General features: G+C 37.7%; 1 protein-coding gene across 2 annotated transcripts in view; it reads right to left on the bottom strand.

The window, feature by feature from the left end:
* The window catches only part of LOC107599314 (adhesion G protein-coupled receptor L1-like), a 175,645-nt gene that overhangs the window by 15,172 nt on the left and 139,182 nt on the right, over positions 1 to 21,291 (bottom strand). For both annotated transcript variants that reach the window (XM_016290865.1, XM_016290864.1), the window contains 13 exons: positions 20,635 to 20,820; positions 19,739 to 19,777; positions 18,257 to 18,437; positions 14,499 to 14,621; positions 13,594 to 13,799; positions 11,945 to 12,118; positions 11,467 to 11,676; positions 8,726 to 8,946; positions 7,109 to 7,175; positions 6,367 to 6,458; positions 6,094 to 6,262; positions 4,468 to 4,623; positions 4,285 to 4,381 (listed from right to left, as the gene is read on the bottom strand). In XM_016290865.1, the coding sequence (XP_016146351.1) occupies positions 4,285 to 4,381; positions 4,468 to 4,623; positions 6,094 to 6,262; positions 6,367 to 6,458; positions 7,109 to 7,175; positions 8,726 to 8,946; positions 11,467 to 11,676; positions 11,945 to 12,118; positions 13,594 to 13,799; positions 14,499 to 14,621; positions 18,257 to 18,437; positions 19,739 to 19,777; positions 20,635 to 20,820 (1,921 nt within the window). The remainder of the gene's footprint in view (positions 1 to 4,284; positions 4,382 to 4,467; positions 4,624 to 6,093; positions 6,263 to 6,366; positions 6,459 to 7,108; positions 7,176 to 8,725; positions 8,947 to 11,466; positions 11,677 to 11,944; positions 12,119 to 13,593; positions 13,800 to 14,498; positions 14,622 to 18,256; positions 18,438 to 19,738; positions 19,778 to 20,634; positions 20,821 to 21,291) is intronic.

Consider the following 21,291-nt stretch of genomic DNA (forward strand, 5'->3'; position numbering starts at 1 on the left):
CAGGGCGGCTGCCCTGTGACCGGCTCCACGGCACAGCTTTGCTGGAGGCCGCGGGAGCGGGGCGGTGCCAGGGGGCCACCCTCGGTGACGGCAGCAGCTGCACGCCGGGGCAGGATGTACCTGATGGCCTCAGTCTGCTTTGGTCAGCGCAGAACTGCTGGGCAAAGTTCTCCACCATGTCGCCGAAAAGGCCGGTCTGGGACACGGGGGCGTTCAAGAATCATGTCTTGTCCGTCTCGCGCATGTCAGCCAGTCACAGCCAGAAATGGTGCTTCTGGACCACCATAGTGGAAATCGCACGACCCAGAGACCGCGCTGTAACCTTCGTCACTCGTAGCGCGAGGTCCGCTGCTGTGCGGAGTTCTCTGCGAACTTCCGGGTGGTGACCACCCTCGTGCAAGTCCCTCAGTGCCTTGAAAGACACCGAGGTGGAGTGCTGAGAACCAGCGCGGACCACCCCGAGAACCAATCGTGCAACCTTGAGGGCTCGGGACACGGTGGAAGTCTCCACTCGAGCCCTACCCCTACGGCGGCTCGGGAAAGCATAGCCATTATTTCTGGATCCGATTCAGGCATTGCTACAGTCCCGGAGGAGAGCAGCACAGCCGAATCTTCCTCTCCAGAAAGCTCTGGCTCACCCTCCGATGCAGCAATCGACATCTGGTCGTTGGGAGGAGCGCCAAAGGATACGGCTGGTACGCTCCTTGTAGAGGGCCCAGCACGTTCCATTGGCAGCTCAACTGGCTGCGGAGTGCCTCAGACCGCCCGCGCTACTGCCTGAAGTAGCCCCCCCTGGCTGCCGCCATGAGGAGAACTAGATCGAGGCAGAGGCAACGGAACTCCGCCCCTTGAAGAAACGGAGCTTGGCCCGTGACTCCGAAATGATCATCTTCCCGCAATGAGAAGACGACTCATTCACGAACGCCACCTCAGCGTGCTACATGCCCAGGCACGTGAGGCAGCGATCGTGACCATCACCCAGCGCCAGGTAACGACCGCATCCAGAAACGCTCGGGTGATACGTTGTCTATAGCAAGACAAAGACGTAAAGTCAAGTTTGCCACGCAGCGTTGTCTTTAGAAAGACGCACCCGAAATTGCTCTTTTAGGGGAAAAAGCTCTTTTAGCGTGCTGAGGCGCACAGGGGAGATGATCATCTGCAACACAAACAGGGGGTAGTGCAGCCTGATGTGTGCAACCCACTCGACATGGGAAACCACCACCGCTGAAGTGCCATACCGCCAACACGAAGAGCTCTCCAAGAGCGCGCTGAACTCGTTCAGTCTTCTTCTCTCAGTAGAGTAGTCAGGAGCAGAACGATGTGATCGATCGGCTCCGAAGCGAAAAGCTGAATATGCGCTGCATCTGCTGCCTACTTATACTCACGCTGTGATCAGCGGCAGCTGGATGCAATAATCACATGCCAATGTGCATTGGCTCGTTTAGTTTACACTCGAAGTAGATTGGTCTCTCTAAGCGAGATCCCAATTCGTCGGTCATCCGACGTGACGTCGAAAGTGACCGACTGAAAGGGAACTAGGATTTACACAAGCTTCAGTCTGGATCCAGAACACCTGAGAAGAGATGATGCCAACCCCTCAGAGGACCTCAGATGATGCCAACCCTGAAACAACTTACAGAACTACCACGTTTTGCTATAAGTTTGATTGCATCATATAATAATTGCTGTTAATAGTGTTCATCGTCTGTTTGATTACGTCTTTAATTGATTTTTCCGTACATTTCTGCCATATGTACATTAACTGACAGTCACCACTGATAAGCTACTACTAAATATTGTAGAAACCTAATTTGCTGTAAAGTTGCTTAGCAACGATTTGTATCGTGAAAAGCCCTATACAAATAAACTTGAATTGAATTGAAATGAATTGCACTGATCTGGAGTCTGTGAATTTGGAAACCTAATTATCACATTGTTGGTCTTCATATAATCATCGAGTTACTGAGATCTTGTCACACTGATGAAGGCAGCAAGCTGAAACGTCTCTTATTTGTATTTATCTCCTGTTTAAATAAAGTGAATTTTAGAGTGCAGACCTTGAGTAACGATGAACATTATGCCACAAATGCTGTCGATAGAGATTAATTTGTACTGAACCTTTGAACATGCCTTTTATTCCTGTAAATATCTCACTGGAGTGTCTTGTGAGTGTCTTTTGACTCACTTGAGTGTCACTCTTGTAACATCCCAAAAACTTTTTCTCCCGTGGCACAAAACCCTGCCGTTTCCTCTCCCCGGAATCCATTCTTCTCTTTTTTTGCTGCTATATGGTTTAGATCTGCCTTTCTGTCTCGTACTTTCTCTCTCTCTCGCCTTGATTAAAGTCCCCGGAAAGCAACAATCGGAGCACTGCAGTGAGGACGCTACTGTCATTCTCCTCAATTAGAGTAATTACCCCCCGTTCATTCGGCGGCTAATCACTTCATTAAAAACAAAATGGATAGAATTAGCATAAAGAGTGGTGGTTGATTTAGCTGCGGCTTCTCTGTCTTTGCTCCCCCCCCCCTCCTCCCGCAAACATTGATCCCAGGGATGATCAGAACGGTGGTGACGCCACACTCAGGATCTGGTGATGGAAACAGCCTGCCTCTCGCATTCTTTCTCTATTAACTATCGCTTAGTCTCCCTTTACAGTCCAACATTTAAGTGCTGAACTATTTAAAAAGATCATGAAAAAATCTAATATCTGTTTGAAAGTTCACTGTATTATGAACACAAGCCTTTTTGAACTCAAAAAATTATTTATTAAAACTAATCTGCAAAAATCAAGGTCTTATAAAATACTAATAACTAAAACTAAAAATTATTAAAAATATATTTTTTGTTAGCTGAAGTGAAGTCGAAAAAAAACTTTTAGCATTTAACTGAAATAAAATAAGTTGAAGTTGAAGTACTAAAATTACAAAAATTAAAACTGAAATAAAAATAAATTCAAGCTAAATAGAAATATTAAAAAATACTAATAAGAATGACAAAAGCATGACTAAAACTTAAACTAAAATTAAAATAAAAGCTAAAAATAAAAACGTTTTCAAAATATTTATTAATACTATAATAGTATATAGATAATAATTAAATAACACTGGTCTATAAAAAAACTGAATCTAATGAGGAAGTAAAGATTTTAACTAAACTAATTTAAATATGGGAAAATCGGCCAAAACACTTTTAACGGTTTGTGTGGTTCATTTCAGCATATATTATTGGTGAATATGTCTCAATGTAATGCAGGCTTTGCAAAGAAGCTGTTAATGATAAAATAGGCAGAAAAAAAAATAAAAATAAAAAAATTGACCACGACAACAAACTCCACAGCCTGTTTGTGAGTGCTGTTTCTCATTTCACATGTGAAAAGAGCAAAAAATAGCCCATTTCATTCTAAGGGTCAAAGAAATAGAAGAAAATAGTCATGAAAAACTAAACCTGGCTGTTCTGCTGCATAGAAAAACACTACTAATATTATAAGAGAACCCAAAGATTGTATATATACCAAGGCGGTTCACTTATATTACTATGAATGGGAGAAAATGCAACATGCAATATGGCAGAATAAGTCCCGCGCTATAAATAAAAGTGCCAATTGCCAATTGGTAAAGTCACAGAAGCTTTGGTTCCCATAGAGACAGTCATTGTCCTGAGACGCGGGCTTGACATTGCAAATGCACATTGGCTGGACCGAACTGAAATATATGCTTTTTTATATGCTTTTTAATAACTTAATGCTATTTACGTGCTATTTAAGAAACTACATTTATGGGACCTTTCATGTCAGATTTTGCTGCTAATGCTAAACTATGCTGTTTAAATGTGAATTTAGCCAGCAGTTTTTAAGAATTCGGCATTTCAAGTAGATAGGAGTTAGTCATGGATGCCTGAAATAGCTGCATAGTGTGGAGGAAATTTTATTTTCATCTCAATTATTATTATTATTATCGGTATTATTTGCTTCACTGTACTAAAGAGTGTTCTTTAGACTGTCTCGGAGTGCTACAGTTTGCTTCAATATGCTTGAGTTTTCAATAAGCTGAGAGATAACAGAAAATCTATTTAATGTGTGTGTGTGTGTGTGTGTGTGTGTGCAAAACAAGTGTGAAAATAGAAAATTGCCATGACAATAGAGATGTAGAAAATATGGCCGCTGAGGGAACTGACTTTCTTGAAAGAGACTTTAGTGAAAAAAATGGCCATTTAAGCACAGACACATAGGTACAGATGGACTCTGGTGCATGCTGGGAAATTTTTAAGGCAGAAGGATGGTCTCACCACGGTTGAGAGTGGGAGTGCTGTTGATGTCTCCAGCCATGAAGGATGACTCTGTCTGCTTTCGCACCGTGTCGTTCCACATACGACGAATTCGACTCTGAAACAGGTGAGCGAGGTGAATTGGTATATGGAATAGAACAGCAGTCTATAAATAGCAATGCTGTCAGTGTGCATGCGTGTCACCTGTCTGTGTACCGCTGCATGACGTGCCTGGCTGCCAGTGTAGTAGCGGTTGTTGGCACGAAGGGCAGAATTCTTCAATGATCCATGAGAGCTCGTAGTGGAGGTGCGACTGCAGCAGTAAGAATGACGCAGGCACTTGCTGTACTCCTTATGCACCTAAAACACATTTGCACTTAAGCACTTACTGTAGGTAAAGCAACTAATCGACATGAAAACATAATATGTAATGCTTTCAGACACATAACTGCATATTAATTGCAATTAAATAAAAATGCATTATAGTTTCAATTTATAGTAAATGCTTTCGACTCACTTGGTAGGACTTAAGTACATCTTTATATGTAATTTTAAAATTACTTACATTATCTTTGAAATATGAAGTGTACTGCTGAATTTACTAACAAGCATTTATGGTAGTCAAAAAATACTTTGTCATGTATTCGTAATTACACGTTTATAATGATGAAGTTGCAATTTTTAATATTTTAATGCAATTTTAAGTACATTTAAAATATATAAACTTTAAATGTAATATAAATTATAATCAAGTACTTTATACATGCTTTAGTTTGTTAGTCAACACATCAAAATAAGTGCACTTCTTTAAAGCATGTGAAAAGATAAAAAATCTACTGCAAAATGTTTAATTTGAAATTAGTGAAAATTTTGAATTTTTTAAAAGTGTACTCAAGTATGTTTAAAAACATAGTCATGAAAGTGTCTCTTTAAGTACTGTACACTTAAGTGGCCTTTTAATTCATTCATATTATATTATCTGCAAGTACAGTTTTTTTTTTATTTGAAGGAGTGTAATTTCCATACTTCTGTCACTAACATTTTTTGTATTTTTCAGTATTGTTACAGCAAATACTGTATATTTTACAGTAACAAGCAATTTTTTTCCCAACACATAATAGTAAAATTTGACAAAAGTCCTGTCCTGCCTTTTTTGTCTGATTCGGTAAGCGATATACGTCACAATAGGAAAGAAAAACTGGTTGCAAATACCGGTTCAAACATTTGCAGTATTATTATTTGTATTTTGTATAAATGTATTTGTTTAATGCTGTCAGCATAAACATTGTGTTTTACGGTGTCAAATTAAAAAAAGCTCTAATTGTAAAAATTAATGATATAATTTTTTAACATATACATTTAATAACATAGTACCTTCTTGTAAAGTCTCAATGCATTTAACTACTTTTTGTTAATAGCTCAGATAGCTTGACTGCTGTTTAACTACTTTATATAGTAAGTAGCTTGGTAAACTAGAGTTTCAAAACTGCTTCCTCAACACAGGGGGCGGGGCTTTATTTGGCTGAACAATGGAATATGGAGTGCTTGAAAACCTGTTTGAAAACAATCAGTATTTTTCTTTTGGTGCAAGGAATTGTGCAGAAATTACATCCTTCACCTTTAAATAAAGCGAATTATAAAACGAATAATATCATGGTACAGATGAATCCTAACCCAAAGCTATTCCTAAAAGAGAATTTTTAACTTGTCTTAACTTGTGATGACACCACCGTTTTTGTCTTTTTCCATATTTAGGTAACTTCAGAGGAAATTTTGCAGCAAATGTGTCTCCTAAGTATTATCTGGGTATTAAACATTAATGGCACTGACCTTTTTCTGTAGAGCACAATGGAAGATGAAGATGAACATGCCCTGGAAGGCATTAAAGGTGGTGAAAAGATACGCCATGATGACGGTGTTCTCATTGATGAAGAGGAGGCCGAAGGCCCAGGTCAGACCCAAGAGGAAGAGCAGTGCAATAGCCCCCAGAGCCCAGGACCTGAGGGAAAACATGCACACGTTCACAATACATAAACATACAACAAAAAAAAACTCATAGATGATGTGACTACAATGCATATTTTTGCAGTGGAAGACTCTCACTTGATGTTGTCCAGGCGACTGGAGTCGGGTTTGAGGGCGGATGAGTTACGGATCATCTTGTGGAGTGTTATCATGAGGAACACCAGGTTTAACTAAAGGTCAAAGGTAAGAGAACAGAAAAATGTAACTTAAAGACTCCACGAAGACAAACAATTTCCATGTCATTGTGACACAAATTAAAGCCAATTAAAAAGGTCAAGCCCTTTAGAAAATATCTACACAGGAAAGACAATTTAAAACACTGCTTTCTTCCTAACAATGAGCCTCATTCATAAAACACAAGCAGAATTTCTGAGTAAATTGTTCGTGAAATCATTCTACTTTAAATTGCTGCAATTAAATTCAACAATTTACATGGGAATGGTGATATGAACATTTATACAGAAATTCACTCGGTTCGTGTTAGATGAGAGATCCAATACAAGTAAGAAAAGAACTTTAGAAAGATAAAAAACTTTTTCTCTCACAAACTAATAAAAACAAAAACAGAGCTAAGGCATTAGTAAAATATATTGTAATTACGAAAATGTCAGCAAGTTCCCATATCTAAACCTAATCTAAGCTCCACACTCATATAAAGCATATTACAGCCAAAACATAGTCGTCAGCAGCAACAGATCCATAGGTGAACAAAAGTGCTTTATTTGAGATGACTAGCACAGCACTTTTCAGGGAGGAAAAAAAAAGAACAAACTCGGTGAGCAAAGCAGAGAGAGCGCTGAAGGTTTGGAGAGAACAATACCATGATAATGAAGGACACAGGGCCGATAAAACTCCAGATGAAGTAGTTATCCACTCTCAACCAGCACCTACACACAAAACACACATGCGATAACTTTATCAGTAACATTTTACTGTTCAAAGAATGATCACTTACTGCATTACAGGCAAAATCGCATATGCGTTTTATGAAGTAGCACAGTATTGATCATTGATTGCTTTGACATAATTGCAAGACATCTTAAAATATTCTTACTATCGAGATGACAATATATTTTTTGGCATAAAAACAAGCTAATAAAAGAGCAATAAAAGTCTAGTTGAAGGTTAAGCTCAGTTTTTAATCATTAGTGCACTGAGTCAGCGTCTCATTTTCTGCACTGTAGTCAACATTCAAAAGTCTGCAGCTGTGCTATTTTTCCACATTCGCACACACATAAACACAGACCAACACACACTTGTGTGGACACAAACACGAGGAGCAACACACACTCACACATGCAGTAATCAGCTCAGTTAAAGGTGCTGTAAGCGATTTTTTTAACTTCCGCTAGACAATAAATTAGACCACACCTTCTCACCAAAATCCCGCCCCTCAAAGAAATGACAGTCAACCCAATGTTAGCAAAAACAAAGAAGTAAAATTAGGGTTCCCACACTTTTGACCAATGGATTTATATAACTTTTAACCATATATATATATATATATATATATATATATATATATATATATATGTGTGTGTGTGTGTGTGTGTGTGACTCTGGACCACAAAACCAGTCATAAGGGTAAATATTTCCGAAATTGAAATTTATGCATCATCCGAAAGATAAATAAATAATATTTCCATTGATGTATGGTTTGTTAGGATAGGACAATATTTGGCCGAGATACAACTATTTGAAAATCTGATATATATATATATATTTTTTTTTAAAAGTTGTTTGTGATTACTAGACAAGATTTAACAATACAATAGTTAATAGTATTATTTTAGGCATTTTAAAACAAAAGTTAAATAAATAAATACATACATACATATTTTTAAATGAATAAAAATACTTTTTAAATAAATACATTTTTTTCTAAATAAATAAAAGCAAAACCAAACATTTTAGAGTAAAAATAAAATCATTACAGAAATTTCTGTAACTATAAACTAGATTATAAACTAGGTTTTAAAAATGAGATTATAAAAATAAGGTTTTCCATGACCGTGGAAACCCTACATAAGATTAGTTTTCCGATGTAATGTTAAAAATAGTGTGAGATGCAGCTTCGAGATGTGTTCTTGTAAAGTGAATTATCACAGCAGGATCTGTCAGATTTATGCATGCTATTCCAAAAAAGAGTGCTTGCAACATCTTTAACTGGCTTCATTTATAATTCACATGATGAACTTGGTTAGGCCAGGATCACATGACAGCGACCAATGTCCAACTGAACTCCAAACTACATAATACCAGTGTACGTTTCCTAGTGAAAGATGATACTGTACTGTATGGAATTTAAACTCCCAGAGAGCCATTTTGCTGGAATCCATTTAAATGAAACAAATTGTTTAAAGAGGGGGTCGTGTCTGCTGCTCAGAAACCAACAGCCCTTGTATGGCCGAATGCAAATAGACTGCTTCACACGTACGCTTTCTTAGTCCCATAGCTGCGGTAATCAATGGCTGCTGAGATGCCCACCACAAGGGCGGGAAAGCAGTAGCCGCACAGGTAGTAGTATTTCTTTCGGGAGTATTCGCTCTCAAAGACCTCCACCAGCATCAGATACAGCTGGATTCCCTCCAGACACATCCAGGAGAACGCAGCCAGGAAGAAGAAATGCAGCAGGCCCGCAAAAATGGGGCATGCAATCTGTATTCGGACAAAAAGAGGGAAGAGGGGTTAGTGATAAACATATCAGAGGAAGTAAATTTAACGATACTTGCATTAGTGACTATGAACATAAAAGGAATAGTCCATCCAAAAATTATCATTTACTCCCCTTCATGTTTTTTCAAACCTTTATGACTTTCTTTCTTCTGTGGAACAGAAAATAACATATTTGGAAGAATGTAACTAAACAGGTTTGGTGACCATCGACTTCCACTGACCTCTGTCCTCCAAAAAAACAAATGCATCTCCCCTCAATTTTCAGATGATAATCACATTTGAAAGTGTTTTATTTTGCTGGGCTGCAGTGTGAAGGAAAAGAAAATGTAGCTGCCACATAAAAGGCCTTCCAGCAGAAGTATCTGCCAATTGACAGGCTGAACGAATGCACAGGCGGCAAACAGTGATCCCACTATTGCAAGTGCACTCACCTAAAAACATCCACCTTTCAGCAAATCAGTGCGAACGTCACATAACATTATTAATATTCATGACTCAAGTCATGCTTGGCACCGTTTGTGCACTGAGCCTGACGGGAAGTAAATTTCTTAAAAGAAAAGATGTGAATAACAGAAGAGAAGCTTTGATAATATATATATGTACATTCATAGTTGTCGCAGCTAAGTTTTAGGCTTAATAGTACATTTTTTATGACTGTATATATTTTAGAGTGACTGACATTTCTGGAAAGTTTGTTTTTTAAGCTTTCAAATCATAACTTGTATAAATGTATCCACGGCAACTTGGCAACCATACTTGCAAAGAGAGGCTGATGAGAGATCCATAATGCAGCCCCCACACTTTACATATTGTTTCTAGGCCCCTTCAAAGCGGAAGATACAGATCTGCTCATGGATTTATCATTTACTTGTTAAATGCCTCATTAAAAACTCTATCTACTAAAAATCTTGTAAAATGATTTTGATTCCCAGCATTCTAATGCAGCCTGAACTCTGGAAGATGCATTAAATCAGCCAAATAGATGACAGCACTGCTTTCAACAGGAGACTTTTGGTGTCAATAGACTGATGTGAAAGGCATCACAATTTGTATAATCAAGAAACGATTACGTCACAATATCCTAATCATTTTAAAATGTGTCCATGCTAATTTACATTTCAGAAGAGAGCTGTATGATATATTGATTACGCATTTAATCAGCTGCTCTTGAATCTGAAAACATAGAATAGCTGACGCTTTAGGATGTAATTTTCGATCTGAACTCAGCAACTTTAAATCGTTCGCAGTTTTTAATGTTTTTAATTGGTTGTTCTTAACCGTCAAATGAAAAACCAACAGGAGCACTGAAGATGTCAAACTCTGGATGAATCTTCTTGTTTTGACTGTCGTACAGTCTGATATTAATGACAGCTGAGATCCCACAGTGTAACATGGCTTATTGCTGGGATGTTCATACAGTCTGACAATCAACAATTGTTGCTTTTACAATAACCTTAAAACTCATCTAATTAATGTGGCTTGGTTCAAAGTCAAAATTACATCCCAAAGAATCAGCAGATAGAGGAGCAGCTGGTTAAATGTGCAGAAAATGCATAATCAACATATAATACAGCAGAGTTGCATAATGTTGCCTGATGACAATTTGTTAGAAAGTCAGAGTAGAAGTGTTTTCACAAGCTCCAAAATGTTCAATCATGTGAATAACATGATATAAGGGTAATGTTTGTGTTACTAAAATGAATTGTTTTATTTACAGTTTGGAGTCAATATGATTTTTTAAATGTTTTTGAAAGAAGTCTCTTATGCTCACAAAGGCTGCATTTATTAGATAAAAATACAGTAAAAACAGTAATATTGTAAACTGTAATTACAAATTAAATTAACTGTTTTCTAATATATATTAAAATGTAATTTATTACTGTGATGCAAAGCTGAATTTTCAGCATCCTTACTCCAGTCTTCAGTGTCACATGATCCTTCAGAAATCATACTAGTATGCTGATTTGATGCTCAACAAACATTTCTTCTTATTAGCAATGTTAAAAACAGCTGTGCTGCTTTTTCAGGATTTTCAGAATTCTTTGCTGAATAAAGCAAAAAAACAGCAGTCTTTAAATGACAGTCTTTACTGTCACTTTTAATTAATTTTAATGGATCCCTGCTGAATAAAAGTATTAATTTCTTTAAAAAAAAATCTTACTGACCCCAAACTTTTGAACAGTAGTGTATTTATTCTCTCATTTATATCAGAGAGCAAGAACATGGGGAATGAAACCCCAGTAAAGTATGTCAGATTGTGATAGTCTGCTGCATCCTCCACAACCGAGCACTCAGATCAAGCACTCATCTGAACTGTGGCATGCAAATTAATGCAAATGACCTGCACTTAATGCATTTTGCATTTAATTCCTTCAGTTAATCGGATGCTTAAACAATGCAGACAGCATGTTCTATCAGTGGGTGCACATAAACACTACAATCAGCGGGTGTAATTAATTCTCAGTGCATTCTCCCCTTAATAAAGATTGAGAATCTTCTCACGTGGTACTGTGTCTTGTCGATGCCGATGAGGAAGAGGAGCTCGGCGATGAAGAGGTTGATGCAGAGGTTCTTGTGGATGGTGTTGCGGTCGGTCTGCAGGCCTCGCAGGAAGCAGAAGGTGGAGATGCAGATGGCGAGACACACCAGCGAAATGACGATACCCACCCATGTGATCACAAAGAGGATCAGCTCGTGCATCCTGCCTGGATACTGAGAGAGACAGAGAGATGGATAAGGGAAATGGTATAAACGGATAGGCTGCCTGAGGGAGAGTGACTTATGAAAATCCAGTAAATGTCAAGCTGAAATTACTGTGTGTTTGTTTGTGTATTTTGCTCTTGTGTGTATAGATATGTGTGTTTGTCTTACAGACTGTGTGCAAGCGAAAAAGTTGTTCATGTGCATGAGAGCTATATTCAGATTTGTTTGTGAGCAGGTGATGAATGTAAAGAAGGAATATGTGCACGTGTGCACTTACGTTGGGTTCGTGGTGTACCATGAGAACGGCAAAGTTGGTTAGATGGCTACAAGAACAAGTTGTGTGTGTGCTGTTGGTTTCCATCAGCCTGCAACCCTGAGATGACCACTGGCCCGTCATTGAACGCTCAGAGTAGTTCCAGAATGAACAGTTTGGGCTGAAATGATTCTCCAGCTGCAAAGAGAAAGCAACAGAGAGACCGGAAAAGATCGGTATTCACACATAATGTTTTCTGTTTAGGACTCATGTGCGAACCCTTCATGGTCAGGGACCATCTAGCTCTTACAAATTGATTTCCACTGTATGTCTGAAATTGCCGTTTCTGCACAATTAGAGTGAATTATAAACAATATATCTCTTTGATTCTTGAGTACTGAGACGTGTTACAGAACCGACAAAAGAAATGATGTTTGGATTCGTCTGTTCAACATGTTCAGAAGAATTCATGTTTAAGGGGCACAAGCAATTTCCTGCTGCTTTCATTTGCTCACAAATGTGGGTTGTTCTGTCACAGCAAAAATGCATTATATATATATAGACACATCAGACATGTATGCTGATGAATGTATTGATACTACAGGGTGATGGTTTCAAACTGATCTTCTGCTTGTAGTGTTCAAAGAACAAGTACCTGAACAAAGAACAGAGCCTCTGCTTTAAAAAAAAAAAAAAAAAAACCTTATCAACCCTTGAATGTGGGTGTTTCATTAAAACAGCAACATTCTGAACAAAAAGCGCAACCAGATCAGATTCAGAACAATGATCAAAACATAGATGCAATAGACTGCTTCCATCAACACCTCCAAAGTTGCACCATTTCCTGGACATTTCATTTGGTATACACACACACACACACACACACACACACATATACATATATACATTATATATAATATATACAATGCATTTTTGTTGAATGGAAAAGAGCTGGGAGATTTTTTTCAACAAAATGTTAACCTTTTTTCAACCTACAAATTATCATAGGTGCAAATTACACATATATATGTGTGTGTGTGTGTGTGTGTGTGTGTGTGTGTGTGTGTGTGTGTATATAGAAGATAAATAGTATTTTTATGCTTAATTTATACTTTAATGCACACAAAATACATTAAAAAATAAAGTAACATTGTGTAACATTATTACAATTTAAAATAAATGTTTTCTTTTTGAATATACTTGTAAATGTAATTTATTACTGTGATGCAAAGCTGAATTTTCAGCATCATTATTCCAGTGTTCAGTGTCACATGATCCTTCAGAAATCATTCTAATATGCTGATTTGCTGCTCAAGAAACATTTCATATTAACGGCAATGTTGAAAACAGCGGTTTCAATTCTCGGATGAATAGAAAGTTCAAAAGAACAGCATTTATTTGAATTGTAAGACACTGTTTTTTAACTACCGCTAAATGCAAAAGGCTACCGTGTACATGAAGTACTGAAGTCTGAGGACAGGTGATTTTAGGGGAAGTGGGGGATAATGAAACAAATCTTAATGCAAAAAAATAATAATTTTTATACATGATTTACACAGAAATTTGTTCATGTTTCATGAATGTTACCCCATGTGTGAAAGTAATGTTTTCTAAATGCAATGTAATGAAATTATAATGTAATCTTGCATCTTTCTCTGGGTGAGTTTATGTACCTGTAAATGTCTAAGTGTGAACACCACAGGCTCAGTCAGAAACACTCGACTGGACTCTTTATTGATCGACGCTGCGATGACGTGTGAATTCACTGCCAGGCCCCGCCCACCGGGCCCCGCCTCCATTTCCATCTTCACGGTTGCGTTTTCAGTGGACAGGAACGAACCCAGATTCTTATAGAGCACGAAGACCACTTTTACCTGGCCTGTACAGAGAAAAACAGCACAAGAAAGAGGGAGAGAGTTATTGAGTGGAAGAAGGATATGAATAACAACTAAGAGGAAAAAGGGAGCGGTAGAGTGAGTTGAGTGAAGGTTAAAATTATTTGGGCTGGGAGGGGGTGAGTGAGTGATCGGGGGATGAAGGAATTTTAATATGGAGGGCAACGGAACACTCATCCCTTCAGCACTCACTCACTCCATTTCTTCCGTATGAATATTTCATGTGCGTTTGTTTCAATCATACTAATCTCACTTCCCCTGCCCAACCTGCCTCTGATGAGAAGCAGTGAACGACGACGCGGCTTCAAAAAGAGGCTAAATGCGGGAGTGGCGGAAAAAGCGAAGAGTAGGAGAGCTGATGGCGGGATAAGATGGCTAAGAGATGGAGGGGACAGGAAGGAGAGAAGCAGGAGAAAAGAAAAGAGTGCCGAGATTGCTCTGTCAGCCTGAAAATTATAGTAATCTAGTCGCCTCTCGGGCTGTTTGATTAAGAGTGCCGTTAAGAAACCATCAGGGAAGAAATGGTCTCAGCGCTTTTGTTAATCTGATTAGGTTTATTATTATCAACCAATAACCGGGTAAACCGAAGTGGACATTTCGCTAAGCTTCAGTGAAACTGCATAGGGTCAAGTCGTGGATCGTGATGGAAGGGACAGGAAGAGAGAGAGCGAGCTGTGACTGACCATTGCGGCTGTATTGTTTGAAGGTGGAAGCCGAGAGCTGGATGTTGCTGTCACTGGGACCGTTCTGAGGGAACGACAAATCCTGAGAATCTGTCTCTGTGTTCAACACACGCACCTCTAGATCTGAAGGCACACAAAAACACACACTTTGAAAGCTTGAACTGTAAGAACACAGAAATAAATAAATAATAAAAAATATACATTTTTATATTATAAATTATGCACTACTGTTAAGACTTTTTTTAAAAAAAGGAATGAAAAAGAAAAAAATATTTTTTTCACAAGGACACATTAAATTAATAAAAAGTGACAGTACAGATATTTATAATGCTACAAAAGATTTATATTTCAAATAATTCCTGTCCTTTTCCATACGAAGCAGCAAAACTGTTTTTCAACATTGATAATAATAAGAAATGTTGCTTGAGCAGCAAATAACTAGAGTATTGATTCTGAAAATTCAGACTGGTCATCAAAAATAAATAAATAAATTTTAAAATAGCTTTTAAATAGTAATAATATTTCACAATTTTTACTGTTTTTATCAAATAAATGCAGCCTTATTGAGCATTAGAGACTTTCAAAAAATAAGAAAAAAGATCTTACTGACCCTAAGCTTTTCAACAGGAGTGTATATTTTTTTTTTTAAATCAGAGCAGTATTTTTTAATGACATTGCTGTGAAAAACACCATTGGAACTTTTATTTTTAAAGGGGGCATCAGATAATAAATTTTTTTTTTTTGCATTTACTTTTTGGAATGACTGCCAGCTCAGAAAAGCTGAAAAGAAACCATGCAGACAGTTTGTTATGGGCTGTCTGAGTCTGAAATTCTGTCATCCAGCGAGCTCTTTCAATTTGCAGCCAGTTTCTACATAGACAGCTGGCTATTTGAATAAGACCACCTCCGAGGCATTTACAGAGTCCAAGGCAGCAATTCACATGCCTTGTGTCGACACGCCCCATGGAAGAGAGGGGCGGGGTTAGCAGTAGCTTATTATCATTTAAAGAGACATGTACCGAAATGGCTGGCTTTTAGGGCTGAACGATATATCTTTTTACCATCGATATCGCGATGTGTGCATCCGCAGGATAGTCACATCGCAGGATATGCGATGTTTAGTATAGGCTACTGGTCATTATATTTATACTGATTGTTTTCTTTGCTCACACACAGACATGGTGTCTACACCGGACATGACAGCTGTACATAGATACCCATTTCTAAATACATTTAGTAGCAGAACTACAGCAGGCGATTTTCAGTGCTGGAAATCCGTTTATCCTTTGTTGAAACTTCCGTGTCGTCGCGAGAGCACGGGTCACGGTTTCTTAGCAATGGCAGACTCCAGGAAAGCGCAAGCTCCCGAGTGCTTTGGAAAGAAAGAGAAAACGGTGTGGCTGCGTTTTCCACCCGCGACATGTGAATGGCCCCAAAGTCTGTCTACAAAAGCGACCATTGCATATCATTTGAACTTTGTGTCAGTACGTCATAAACGAGGCATCAGTTTACTGTCTGTGATTTGTCATGTCGCGCCGCATATAGTGTAGTCAGTCACACAGCATCACTGATTAAAATGGGTTCATAGTATTTTGTTGCACCGTGTTAGTAGACACGGTGGGAGCCAAGCAGATGCACTTGAACACTGATTTCTGTTCACTATTTGTGCCTGAAATACTGTGCTCTGCCAGTATCCTTGTAAACACAGTTGCTTATGGCTAAGGTGAAGGTAAACAATTGAGAAAGAAAATTGATGTGTAACAGTATATTGGTTCACAGCAGTTTAATGTTCCTGTTGCTTTCTCTGTCATGAGCGTTAATTAAACAACAAAACACAAAGAAAAATCACTTTTGTAGCTTTAACACAGATTTATTAGATTTAATTTATAGTGAAAACTATGCAGTGTTATTTTACATTTGATTATTCAATTTCTGTGCCTGAATATTGTTAGACTTACCTGAAAAATATAAAGCACTGCTTATTTAATTTGTATCTTTGTTCTGTTATTTATCTATGCTTGTAATTAGTTTATTTCCTATGCTGATTTACTCGCCTACAAAATCACCCCAATCATTGATTATTTTTTTCCAAATAGAGCTATTGAAGTCTTCAGATTTTTTTTTCATATCGCAGTATATAATCGCAGAAAAAAAAAATATCACAAAGTGAGTTTTTTCCAATATCGTGCAGCCCTACTCGCTGAGAACAAAGCGGTGTTTGACCAGGTATAGATGGTGTTGTTTTACACAAGCACTGAGGAATTTTAACCAAAGTTAAATGACACTTTATGACATTTCATGAAGACCCTAAAGAATCATACCAACTTGTGGAAAATGGCCATCCGATGTCCCCTTTAAGAGTGTACTGTCATGTTATCAAAATATCCCTCAATACTTTTAGTTTCTCCTCAACACAAACTCACCGACATTGGCAGCGTGGTCTGAGAAGTGATTATTGTACATGTTATTGGCCAACAGGAAGGCTCCTTTCTCCATGACGTCCAGTAGCATGGTGGCGGTGTGCGCCTGCTCCGTACTGTTCATGTCCTGCCATGACTCTAAAGCTACAGCAGGCGATTTTCAGTGCTGGAAATCCGTTTATCCTTTGTTGAAACTTCCGTGTCGTCGCGAGAGCACGGGTCACGGTTTCTTAGCAATGGCAGACTCCAGGAAAGCGCAAGCTCCCGAGTGCTTTGGAAAGAAAGAGAAAACGGTGTGGCTGCGTTTTCCACCCGCGACATGTGAATGGCCCCAAAGTCTGTCTACAAAAGCGACCATTGCATATCATTTGAACTTTGTGTCAGTACGTCATAAACGAGGCATCAGTTTACTGTCTGTGATTTGTCATGTCGCGCCGCATATAGTGTAGTCAGTCACACAGCATCACTGATTAAAATGGGTTCATAGTATTTTGTTGCGCCACTCGCGTCCGGTGTAGACACAGTGAGCGCCAAGCAGATGCACGTGAACACTGATTTCTGTTCACTTCTGCATCTATTTGTGCCTGAAATATGGTGCTCTGCAAGTATCCTTGTAAACGCAGTTGCTTATGGCTTAGGTGAAGGTAAACAATTGAGAAAGAAAATGGATGTGTAACAGTATATTGGTTCACAGCAGTTTAATGTTCCTGTTGCTTTCTCTGTCATGAGCGTTAATTAAACAACAAAACACAAAGAAAAATCACTTTTGTAGCTTTAACACAGATTTATTAGATTTAATTTATAGTGAAAACTATGCAGTGTTATTTTACATTTGATTATTCAATTTCTGTGCCTGAATATTGTTAGACTTACCTGAAAAATATAAAGCACTGCTTATTTCATTTGTATCTTTGTTCTGTTATTTATCTATGCTTGTAATTAGTTTATTTCCTATGCTGATTTACTCGCCTACAAAATCACCCCAATCATTGATTATTTTTTTCCAAATAGAGCTATTGAAGTCTTCAGATTTTTTTTTCATATCGCAGTATATAATCGCAGAAAAAAAAAATATCACAAAGTGAGTTTTTTCCAATATCGTGCAGCCCTACTCGCTGAGAACAAAGCGGTGTTTGACCAGGTATAGATGGTGTTGTTTTACACAAGCACTGAGGAATTTTAACCAAAGTTAAATGACACTTTATGACATTTCATGAAGACCCTAAAGAATCATACCAACTTGTGGAAAATGGCCATCCGATGTCCCCTTTAAGAGTGTACTGTCATGTTATCAAAATATCCCTCAATACTTTTAGTTTCTCCTCAACACAAACTCACCGACATTGGCAGCGTGGTCTGAGAAGTGATTATTGTACATGTTATTGGCCAACAGGAAGGCTCCTTTCTCCATGACGTCCAGTAGCATGGTGGCGGTGTGCGCCTGCTCCGTACTGTTCATGTCCTGCCATGACTCTAAAGCCTCGGCACGCAAAAGATTATCCACAGTCTGCACAACCGCCTGCACACACATACCCGACAACAAACATGCACTTACACTTCATTATAATTACACTCTACATCAAAAATGATAAAATATGACTCTCTGTGAATGTCACATCTGTGAATCTTACGTAACGGCTGGATTTGATTTCTACTAAGGAGCAACATCGTATAGGCCATTATAAATGACAAGAGCGCTAAAAGAAAGCCTTGGGCAAGATGTACAGTATCCTCATTGCTAGAAGTCTCTCTCCCTTTTTCTCTCTCTCTCTCACACACACACACACACACACACACAACAAACCAGCTGCAGTTAAAATTCATCTGAGGTAGGCATATGCAATAAAAAATATGGATGGCACTTTCTATGATGCCTGTATATATTATGCATTATGGATGCAGTCTTAATGCCATTCTGTAATGCATTATATGTTTTCATTAAAAGTAACCACCGATATAATATATTATGATACTTCATGGTACTATGTTAAAAGACATCATAAAATCTAAACGAGGGTTTAATTTTAATATATATATATATATTTAAAATGTAATTTATTCCTGCGATGGCAAAGATTATTACGCCACTATTCAGCATCACATGATCCTTTATAAATTATTGTAAAATGCTAGTTTAGCACTCAAATACCATTTATTATTATTAATTATAACTGACTTTTTTCAGTATTCTTTGATAAATATAAAGTTGAAAAGAACAGCATCTATTTGAAATTCAAATCTTTAGTTACATTTTCTTTACTGACAAGTTTGATCAATTTAAATCATCCTTGCTAAATTAAAAGTATTAATTTCTTTAAAAACTTACTGACCCCAAACTTTTGAACGGTAGTGTATGTGAATTTAAAATGTACAGTCTCTTAAAGGCCAAAAATATAGATGACTAGTGTCGCATCACGTATTTTGCCTAATCAATTTTTTTTATCAAGAGTGAGAAACAATACCACTTACAACCAACTAGAAAGAAACAAATCATGGTTTGTTGATGTTGATGTGCAAAACAGAAGTATTACCCAATACTACTGTACATATTTTATTTGTTTCTTTGCAGTATTTTAGTCTAGTGGCCCTTCAGGGCTAGGACTGAATGGCTCAAATGTATTATAAGGAAATTCTGAGATTAATTTAATATCTTTATAATGCATTTTATGTACAGGCTTCCCAGAAAGTAAAAAAATGCTCACAGTTGAGTGTGGGATAGGAATCAAGCATCGGTATGTGTGTGCAGTGACACAGAGGATAAGAAGAGATACAAGAGGTGAAGTGTGTCTGTGAACTCATAAAGATAACACTGCACAATACCTGAACATAAGCCCGGCAGGTCCTCTCTCTCTTCTGCCACTGCAAGACACAATGAAACAGCTTTCAGATACACACACATTCATGCAGTTGAGTCTTGCAGATTCAATCCGATTTTAAGTCAATTTCGAATGCAACTTACAAAAAAATACTACTTCTTCAACTACTACTACTACAACAACAACTACTACTACTACTACTACAACAACTACTACTACTACTACTATGCATCTACTATAATTAATTTATATGCTTAAAAAAATGGCATTAAATATTCTCGCAGAAATCCAGCTCTTTTTCATCCATCAAAAATTCACGATGATCGCTATATATATATATATATATATATATACTTAAGACAATATACACATATACAGTGTCAATTTAAAAAGTATGTATATGTATGCATGTGTATACACATGCATACATGTACTTTTAAAATGTATTTTACAATGAATTATATACAATTATATTTACATAACTTTTTACTAATTATATACTTTTTCAAAAAAAGATACTAAAACAAAGAAAATTACATTTAAATTAAAAATATATATTTTTAGTAAATTTCAAACGCATCTTACACAATAATAATAATTTGTATCTATGAATATTCATTTGTAGGTTTAACAAAAAGTAAAATGTTGTCACAAAAATCACCCATTTTTTTGTAAAATCTCAAAAAAATGAGCTACTAACACATTAAAAGGGGGGAAAAAAATTGTAACCGCTCAGAAAAACAGGTATATGCAGACCCTGCATTCATGTGATTCATGTCAAGGCTGTGAGTTTAGAGGTTATTCCTGTGCACACTGATGTAGCAGCAAACAAAACATGAAGGGTTTGTTTAAAGGGCAAATGTGTGTGAGTGTGTGTTTGTGCGTGCGTGCATGTGTCACCTTATTGTAGTTCCTGGCTGCCGATTCCTTATTCCCGGGTCTGAGTGCTTGTAGCTGTGCATCTAATATATCCAATAGCTGCTCGATGAGTCTGACAGAGGAACTGACATCACCGGCATGAATGTGGCCCTGCGTGTGGTTCACCAGCTCAGCAGCGATGTTTGCAGCATTCTCTCCGCTTTTTATCTACACAGTGAATACACACACACACACACATACACAATCTGGTCTATAAAGCTCAATCCCCTGCCGTGCGCTGTGGGGGTGTGAGCTGGGGGTTTCTGGGTTTGTGCTGCTAGACGCACAGACAAAAGACAGCAAATCTTTAATGACTCTCTAAATCAAGCTATTTCAAAAAACAAAAAGGGAAAAACAAAAGCGTGAAACATGATAAAATTACTCACTTGATTTGAAAGCAGACACATAGCCTGTAATTGCCCTGAAGCAAATGTGTCACTTAATGTTTAGAAAAAGAAAAAGAGGAAAAAAAACATTCCATTGTGTTTAAGGTACTCAAAGGTACATCAAAGTATGCTATGGCATAACCACTCTTTGCGGTGTTCAAAAAATTTTACAGTTGACATTTCTCTTTTGAGTTCTTAATTATGTTCTGTAAAGACAGAGTTCAGTAATTTACAATAGTGACAACCACATTTA

Source organism: Sinocyclocheilus grahami, unplaced genomic scaffold (assembly GCF_001515645.1).
Source record: "Sinocyclocheilus grahami isolate Dianchi unplaced genomic scaffold, SAMN03320097.WGS_v1.1 scaffold264.1, whole genome shotgun sequence".
NCBI lineage: Eukaryota > Metazoa > Chordata > Actinopteri > Cypriniformes > Cyprinidae > Sinocyclocheilus > Sinocyclocheilus grahami.